General features: G+C 43.7%; 1 protein-coding gene across 2 annotated transcripts in view; it reads right to left on the bottom strand.

The window, feature by feature from the left end:
• The window catches only part of RAC1 (Rac family small GTPase 1), a 21,377-nt gene that overhangs the window by 6,375 nt on the left and 5,581 nt on the right, over positions 1-9,421 (bottom strand). The window contains exons 2-3 of one of the 2 annotated variants that reach the window (XM_007448881.1): positions 4,296-4,367; positions 1,428-1,545 (exon numbers count right to left, since the gene is read on the bottom strand). In XM_007448881.1, coding sequence (XP_007448943.1) covers positions 1,428-1,545; positions 4,296-4,367 — 190 coding nt within the window. Of the gene's footprint in view, positions 1-1,427; positions 1,546-4,295; positions 4,430-9,421 lie in introns of those variants that run through there. The other variant, XM_007448880.1, reaches the window with a different exon arrangement.

The following is a 9,421-nucleotide window of genomic DNA, read 5'->3' as shown; positions in this document are numbered from 1 at the left end:
AGCAAAAAAACAAGATTTGGGTAGACTAAAACTAATTTCTTCTTTTCACTCACCCCCCCCCCCCCCCCAGAACAAAGTGATAATTAAATCAGTGCAAGGGCGGAGGCCTGTCTTCTCCGGGATGTTTCCCTGACCCCAACCCCTCTGGCTGCCCGGCTCGCTGACAGCGAGTCCTGCATCTTCCTCTCCTCTGGATGCAGCTTGGAACCGAGGGCCTCCCCACATCTACCAGCACAGCTATACAAACACAAGGAGGAGTCCCAACAGCAGCGACACGCCCGGGGCTGTTGTACACGCTCTAGCTCTACATCTATACTCATCCAGCCCTGCGATCAACGGGGCAGGCCTAGAGGTGAAGAAACCTGCCCGGTCACAGGGCGAGGAAGGGGAGGGCGGAATTTGAACCCAAGGAATTCGCTCAACTGCCTCTGCGCAAACTGCCCTGGCCAGTTAGTCACTAACTCTCCAAAGCTGTTTTAAAAAGCACTTTTAACACAAAGAACAGACATGTAACAAGAAGCAAATGATACAAGTAAGACAACTGCTTATTGAGAGAAAAGTGGCTTCTGACCATGTGTCCACCAGCTACAGCTCCATATAATTAGCTCTGGTAAAGAGACAAGCTATGGAATTTAAGGGAAAAAAAAATGTCATGAAGAACCTAGGGTTAAGACAGGAATGAAGACACAGACCTGCCAGAGAACAGACCTGAGGATATGGGGAGGGGGAAGGGTGAGCTGTGACAAAGCGAGAGACAGGCATGGACATATATACACTACTAAACGTAAGGTAGATAGCTAGTGGGAAGCAGCCGCATAGCACAGGGAGATCAGCTTGGTGCTTTGTGACCGCCTGGAGGGGTGGCATAGGGAGGATGGGAGGGAGGGAGACGCAAGAGGAAAGAGATATGCGAACATATGTATATGTATAACGGATTCACTTTGTTATAAAGCAGAAACTAACACACCACTGTAAAGCAATTATACCCCAATAAAGATGTTAAAAAATAAAAACAAAAGAGGAAAACAAATTCAAAAGGAAAAAAAAAAAGAAACCTTAATCTCCACTGCTTAATTTGATTCTGTGGTACAAAACTGTCACAAAGCAAACTCATCTAGAAACTAACTGCTCTTAAAACTATTTAGCCAAAACAAAACAATACCTATTTCAGACGGCTGTCCTAAAACTACATGGAAGAATGTAAAACGCACAGCGCCACAGTTAATAACTGGTAATGCTCAAAAAATAAAAACAAGCAAAACCCTGGTTTGCATCTAGGCGGATATTCACTACTGAACTAATTTAATGTTATTTGTTATTACTCGATATACCCAAAAGATGGCAATAAGCAAATCCAGAGGTGATATGAATTAATTAAATAATCAGGAATTGTAAAGGACAAACTAAAAATCAGTCATGCTCCTTACCGTTTGCGGATAGGATAGGGGACGTAATCGGTCATAATCTTCTTGTCCAGCTGTATCCCACAAGCCCAGATTCACTGGTTTTCCATCCACCATAACATTGGCAGAATAGTTGTCAAAGCTGTGGAGCAGAGTGAAAATGGTTAGTCTCTAGCCGTGGAGCACAAGGCACAGACCTGGGAGCGGAGTGGCGCCCAGGCTGGGGTCGCAGGGGCAGGGCAGAGAGCTGAGGAGGCCGAGGCAGGCCCAGAGGTGGCCAGGCCAGCAGGTAGCGTGCGAGGCGAGGCTCCCAAGGGCTGAGAAGCAGAGGGAAAACGGGAACTGGAGTGTAAGGGAAACAAAGGCAGCACTTGAGAAAAACACCGAGAAACAGGAACAAGCTACTAAATTTAACCAAAACAAGTCGCTGTCAGCAATAAAAACCTTCTTGCCTTTAATGAAGAGAACATTAAGGTTTTTCTCCCCAGGAAGAAATAAAGTGTAAAATTAATCCCTCTTTTAAACCCCACGTGTTGACTTTTCCATGTACACGTGTGAGTCAATCTCAGTTGGGGGCACGCCAGGACGGCTGCACTGGCAGTGTTTCCAGAACACCCCCCACCCCCAAGCTGAGCCTTGGTCATCCACCTTACGACCAAAGTGCAGGGTAACGCAAAGCAAACTGGATCTGAGAAGCTATTGTGTAACGCTTTCAAAGTGAGTTCACACAGGTATTTAAATTAATTTGAGGCTGCTACACACAAATTAGTTTATAAGAAGAGGAAGCCTAGAAGGCCTACAGGCTGACAGGGGGAAAATAAGGTTGACATTAAAAAATTACGGTGAGTACCATGGAGTAGCTCATTAAAACCTGGCATCACAAGGTAAACCAGGGCAAGTGCCAAGCAGAATACAACACATCAGCCTTTAAAATAGAATTCCAGAATTAATTTTTGCATACTTAAGACTAAAACTTAGGATCTTACTACACTGTGACAGCAAAGTCATGGTCTGAGTAAGTTCCATTGTGATTTATAAAAGTAAATGACCAAACCAGCTTTCATAAAGAAAAGGTCTCATATGCTCTATTTCTGCTTCAGTGGGAAGATGATAGATTATTCAATAAGCGGTACTGGGACTCTTTTTCTTTTCAACCTATGAAGAAGAGTCAGGCTCTGCCTCACACCACAGCAAAACACAGACTCTAAATGAATGAAAAATAAAAACAGCAGCTACAAAAATCCTACAGAACATTTTTAATAAGACTCAGGGAAAAGGCAGAATGGCATGTTTACATAAAAAAGCAGAGGACACCATAACAAAGTTCAAAGACAAATGAGAGACAGAGGGATAAATATTTCTCATACACACAAGTTCCATCAGTAAGAATTTTCAGTGGAAAAACAAGCAAGGGATTTCAAAAGGCAATTCACAGAAGACTATTATACACGGACAGTAAACATTCAAAAGATTTTAACCTTACCGGTGACCAGAAATGCAAATGATGAGGTCACTTTTTTCAACTCTTGTTAACCACAGTATGTATGAAGGGGGTGTTTCAGTCACAGCTGCTCAAAGTGACCACCCGTGGGACAGCAACTGTGGAGCATCTATCAAAGTGTAAAGTGTCGCTCCTTTGCTTTGCCACAGTCCCTCTAATTATCTGTCACATGTGCACAGACACGTGCAATGACATGCAGCCAGCCCTGTCTGCAATGCCAAGTGACCAGTGGTTAAGTCCGCTACAGCACTTCAGTCAGTAACAGCTGTTAATGATTTAGCTCTAGCTACATGTGGAGATTAAGAAAGTCCCCACCATAAATTCAGAACAGTGTGATCCCACTTATATTAAAACACACACAGGACACCGAGATGTGCCTGTTGTGACTGAGGGGGTGAGCACAGTGGGAAGTGAGGCGTTTCCTCTCCACCAGCACCGCAGCCATGAGGACAGAGCTCCCGGCAGCAGGGCGGTGCGTTACGAGGCTCCCTGGTAACCCCACCATCAGAAAAGCACTTTTCCATGCCCGCCCAGTTCTGCTGCCAACAGGGAATAAGCAGCTCAGTAGCTGATTCCGTCCTCCCGTCCGTCCTCCCACTCTACACCCCACCACACACACACACCCTGGTTTCAATTCCAAAGCCCAATAACTCAACAGTGACATGTAACCGTTGAATTACTCGCCAGAAAAGGCCAATTAAAACATAATGGAGTATTTTGTTCCAGTTCCTTGACCCTTCACACAAAGAGCCCAGAAAGCCAAACTTATCCGAACTCTTATATTATCCAGTCTCTGTACTTCAGAATTGGTTTAAACTTTCACTTCCTGAACATCTAAAAACCAATTAGGAAAGCTGTGTGCTTCATCACTGTGCAGAAACTTTACGTTAGATTATTATTATTTTTTTTTAAAGACACCAATTGTACTTGAACATTTGTTACTTTTTTTTTAAATTTATTTTTGGCTGTGTTGGGTCTTTGTTTCTGTGCGAGGGCTTTCTCTAGTTGTGGCAAGCGGGGGCCACTCTTCATTGCAGTGCGCGGGCCTCTCACTATCGCGGCCTCTCGTTGCAGAGCACAGGCTCCAGATGCGCAGGCTCAGTAGTTGTGGCTCACGGGCCTAGTTGCTCCGCGGCATGTGGGATCTTCCCGGACCAGGGCTCGAACCCATGTCCCCTGCATTAGCAGGCAGATTCTCAACCACTGCTCCACCAGGGAAGCCCCCAGATTATTTTTTAAAAGTCCAAATACCTTATAATGAGACCTCAGTGACTGAAAGGAAAATTAATCACGTTTGCATAAGGATTAAGAAAGAGCAGAACAAAGGTCAACAGAATCCAAAGCAACATATCACAGACAAGTTAATTTCCAGTTTAACTCAGGATACTTACACAGTGGGGATATACTCTCCAGGAAAGGCATTGGTCGTATAACTGATCAGGAGGCAAGTTTTACCTACAGCTCTAAAGAGAGAAAAAAATGGTGTAAGTTGCTTAGTCAACATGAATGCAGTCTTAGATTTCATTATTCGGTGAAAATAATTTATAGAAAAATCAAGAAGTATACATCAAGTACTTAGCCCTAAACAGTTTCTATAACCTTTTATTTAACACTACACATAGTTTTATCCTGAAATTTAAAGTATACAAACTAGAACTACTCAGAAAGGCAGAGTCCAGAGGCTTCACACTGTTTTGGCTTTAGGTATTAGAGCCCAGAAAGCCAAACTTATCCGAAACTCTTATATTATCCAGTCTCTGTACTTCAGAGTTGGTTTAAACTTTCACTTCCTGAACATCTAAAAACCAATTAGGAAAGCTGTGTGCTTCATCACTGTGCAGAAACTTTACGTTAGATTATTACATTAGATTATTATGTTAGATTATTTTTTTTTAAGACACCAATTGTACTTGAACATTTGTTACTTTTTTTTTTTTTTTAATTTATTTTTGGCTGTGTTGGGTCTTCGTTGCTGCGCACAGGCTTTCTCTAGTTGTGGCGAGCGGGGGCTACCCTTCGTTGCAGTGCATGGGCATGTTGGTGACTTCTCTTGTTGCGGAGCACGGGCTCCAGGCACGTGGGCTTCAGTAGTTGTGGCACATGGGCTTAGTTGCTCCGCAGCACGTGGGATCTTCCCGGACCAGGGATTGAACCCGTGTCCCCTGCATTGGCAGGCAGATTCTTAACCACTGCACCACGAGGGATGTCCCCAGGAAAAGTATTTTTAAACTGAAAGTCTCTTCTGTGAAGATCTCTAGAAGGCTTTCATCCAAGAATCTGCAAATCTATCCTCAAATTATTTTGATGAATACTAATATGCAAACATGGCTTTCCTCTCCAGCTTCCATTTTGTTGCTAAGTAATATACTTTGCTGCCTCCGAGTGGCAGCTCAAATCCCACCACCTTCCTAAAGCCTTCCCTCTGGCCATCAGTGACAGCTGTTCTCTAAAGAGAGTGCTTAGTTACCAAGCACCACACACAACTGCTCTCACTTTAATTCATCTGCATTCATGTGCCACCTTGCCACATCCTCACATCCACCATAAACTTTTTTTTCCCCTGGTACGTGGGCCTCTCCCGTTGCAGAGCACAGGCTCCGGACACGCAGGCTCAGCGGCCATGGCTCACGGGCCCAGCCACTCCGCAGCATGTGGGATCTTCCCGGACCGGGGCACAAACCCGTGTCCCCTGCATCGGCAGGCAGACTCACCACCACTGTGCCACCAGGGAAGCCCCACCATAAACTTTTAGAGCAGCTAACACATTACGTTCCAGACATATTAATTAATGGCTCAGGGACGCTGGAGTAAACTTCCCAAACAGCTGCAAAGAGGAGAAGTAACAGAGAAGAGTGTAGAAATACTCCCGAGACAGGAGGGCCTCCCGCACAACTGGAAGCAGATACAGTGTGCTAGGGCGGTGATGAAAGTCTCCCAGCCACTTGAAAAATTTTTCAGGGGGGTATCACCTAAAAATTAAGACGATCACTGCACCAGTAGCCAACACACATTCTCTAAATTTTACAACATTCACAGGGTGGCTTCAGGGGCTTCTGAGTCCCTGGCCTCCCAAGAGCTCACCAAATAAATGTTCCTTACCCGGGGCCATCTCCCTGCTGCCCTCTGTCGGCTCACCAAGGCCACGAGATACACTGGAGTTCTGAGTCGTAAGATTTTGTTGTTCAATCTCAACTACTACCATAAATTAGGACTCACAATAAAGAAGTTAAGTGCTTTTCTATTTTCCTTGCACTCTTAGCAAAAACCTCTCAACAAGAGCAGATTACAGGCCCAGGCAGTCTTGCCAATACTTGTTGCACTCATAACATTATCAAGGCTTAACAAAAGCTGGAACTCCCTCACCCCAAAGACCTCAGAGTCAAACATGACATCATCAGGAGCTAGCGTCCAACTCCTAAAGGCTTTCTAAACAGAAATGACTCATTGGCCATACATTTTGTTAAAAGCTTAGAACAGTAAAAAAAAAAAAAAGAAAGAAAGAAAAAAAAACCCTGAATGAGTAGGAGTCTGACATATCTGAAGTCACTGTACCGGATGTGCGACCCATAGCCAACTCTACCACTTACTGCCCGGAATTGTTTAAGTTTCAACTTCCTCATGCCTCCGTTTTCTCAACTGTAAGATGGATGCAAAACTACCAACTCCATCACCAAACTATTGTGAGCATTAATGCAATTTCAATCTATACCAACAAATTGGGTGCTATGCCAGAAGTACACTAGGTGCTAAAGACACTGCAATGAACAAGATCTCATGGAACTTATGCAGTTATTAAACTAAAAAATGAAAAATGCAGTCATTACATAAAATTATAGGCGTGATAAGTGTTACTAAAGATGCTCTGGAGATGTACAGCAAAGGGATCTAACCTAGTCTTGGGGGCAGAGGCGGCAGCAATGTCATTGAGACTGATGAGTGGGGACACAGCAAGGAGGAACATTCTAGGCAAACGCAACAGCACGTGGTGAGACCCAGACTACAAGAAGCCCAGTAAAACTGAAGGACGAAGAAAGAAGGGGGAAGTGGCAGAGGGAAGTCTGAAGAAGTTGTCCTCTCTTCTCCTTAAGGGCCTGGAACTCGATGCTACTTGGGAAGTAACAGAAGATTTTTGTTGCCGAGAAACCATTAGATTTGCATTTTCAGAAGAAGCCTCTGATGACAGTGTGGAAAGAGGACCAAAGAAGCTGAAACTGGAGGCTGAAAACAAGGAAGCAGCTGCCACTGTGTTCCAGGAACCAGCCCTGGTGGCCTGGACCACGGAGGGGGTTTCAGGGTGCAGAAAAGTGGGCCACTCCAAGGGCTACCAAGACGTGGGGCAGAACAAGTATGGCTTGGCCAGGGGCTGCATGTGGTAGCTGAGGAAGAGGGTGGGCCCTAAGGCCATGATAAGTGAATCGCTTTTAAAAATTACAAATGTTGCTGTGTAAAAATGTTAATAGTTATTGCCTCTTAATGTCAAAGATAAGAAGCTCTAAAAGTTTTAACTGTTATGTTAAAATATCACAGTTTCACTTCGAGACCCTGTCCTAAGTCTCTCCTATATATATGAGGAACAAAGCCATCACTATAAATACCACCAACTGTGTTTTAAATGCTCCAAAATTTCTTTTCCTGAAACTCCACCTTCAGCTGAGGCTTCATCTTTTGAAAGGTTTAACTGTAAAGGAATTCAAGGTACTGGCATCACCTGATAATAAATGAAATTTTATTACCAATCATCATTTGCTAAAAAGCTGTATTCTATAAGAAAATTAGTAAAGTATAAAATTCTGACTTTTTAAATAAGTACATGTCCAACCTTTGATTTAAATGTTTACTTAATTTTAAAAAACAGATAAAAAGAAAAGGTTATTTACCTCCCATTAGTGTATTTATTCACCACTTTTTTTGTTTTGTTTTGTTTTGTTTTGCGGTACACGGGCCTCTCACTGTTGTGGCCTCTCCCGCGGAGCACAGGCTCCGGACGTGCAAGCTCAGCGGCCATGGCTCACGGGCCCAGCCGCTCCGCGGCATGTGGGATCTTCCCGGACCGGGGCACGAACCCGTGTCCCCTGCATCGGCAGGCAGACTCTCAACCACTGCGCCACCAGGGAAGCCCTATTCACCACTTTTAAACACACTCCACAAATAAATGCTAGAGGCCAAAGTCAACATCGGCTCTAGAAAAAGTCACAGCTTTTCCCCCCAGAAAGAATGGAAGCAGTTATTTGGTCAGTCTTGACTGATGCTGCTGCATAATTTCTGGAAGTTAGCATTTGCTTTGGAATTTCCAATTTTATATATTTAACTATTCAGTTCGGTCTCTTTTTAACCGTTGAAAGATGCTGTAACTCTAGAAACTGAACATGAGTCTACTAGAAGAACATTCACATAAACGCTTTTTTTTTAATTTAAGAAGTATCTCATTTGTGATAAATAATCACAACTGTTACTAATTCTTTTACGGGTTACAAAGTTGACAATGTAGATAGAAAATATTTATTTAAGTTTTAAGTGACAGTGAGTCATCACACAACATTTTAATCTAACGGCAATGGAGCACATTTTTTTAACCTATCTATGCTTCTGCTCTATCCTGTAAAAATAATCAAGACCAAAGCCAGTAAATTATGTTCCTACTATGTCCTTTATTTTTCCATTAGGAGAACCTCAAGGAAAACTTTTCCTTAAAAATTTTTTGGTAAACTTCAGTGTTACTTCCTGAAACCTATAAACCAAAACTTAAAAGCACATAAAAATCGATAAATCTGTAAACACTGGCAATTTCCTCACATTAAAAAAGTAAGGGATGGGGCTTCCCTGGTGGTGCAGTGGTTAAGAATGTGCCTGCCAACGCAGGGGACACGGGTTCGAGCCCCGGTGCAGGAAGATTCCACATGCCGCAGAGCAATAAAGCCTGTGAGCCACAACTACTGAGCCCACGTGCCGCAACTACTGAAGCCCATGCGCCTAGAGCCCTTGCTCTGCAACGAGAAGCCACTGCAATGAGAAGCCCTCGCATGGCAACGAAGAGTAGCCCCCGCTCGCTGCAACCAGAGAAAAGACCACGCGCACAGCAATGAAGACCCAATGCAGCCAAAAATAAGATTAATTAATTAGTTTTTTTTAAAAAGTAAGGGATGGACTTTCCTGACGGTCCAGTGGTTAAGACTCTGTGCTTCCACTGCAGGGAGCATGGGTTCGAGCCCTGATGGGGGAACTAATGAGATGCCACACACCACCCAGAGCAGACCAAAAAAAAAAAAAAGAAAGAAAGAAAGAAAAGAAAAAAGTAAGGGATCCAGGAAACTCAAAAAGAAGATTCTGCATTGCCTTAAGAAAAATTAAAAAGATAAATTGATCTTAGTAGGACAGAAAAACCACATTTCTCCAATGACTATTGTAAACCAAAATAAGGAGCCTGTATTGCTGTCTAAAAGTATCTAGATGGGGCTTCCCTGGTGGCACAGTGGTTGAGAGTCCGCCTGCCAATGCAGGGGACACGGGTTCGTGACCT

Source organism: Lipotes vexillifer, unplaced genomic scaffold (assembly GCF_000442215.2).
Source record: "Lipotes vexillifer unplaced genomic scaffold, Lipotes_vexillifer_v1.1 scaffold778, whole genome shotgun sequence".
NCBI lineage: Eukaryota > Metazoa > Chordata > Mammalia > Artiodactyla > Lipotidae > Lipotes > Lipotes vexillifer.
This window is presented reverse-complemented; position numbering and strand designations above follow the sequence as displayed.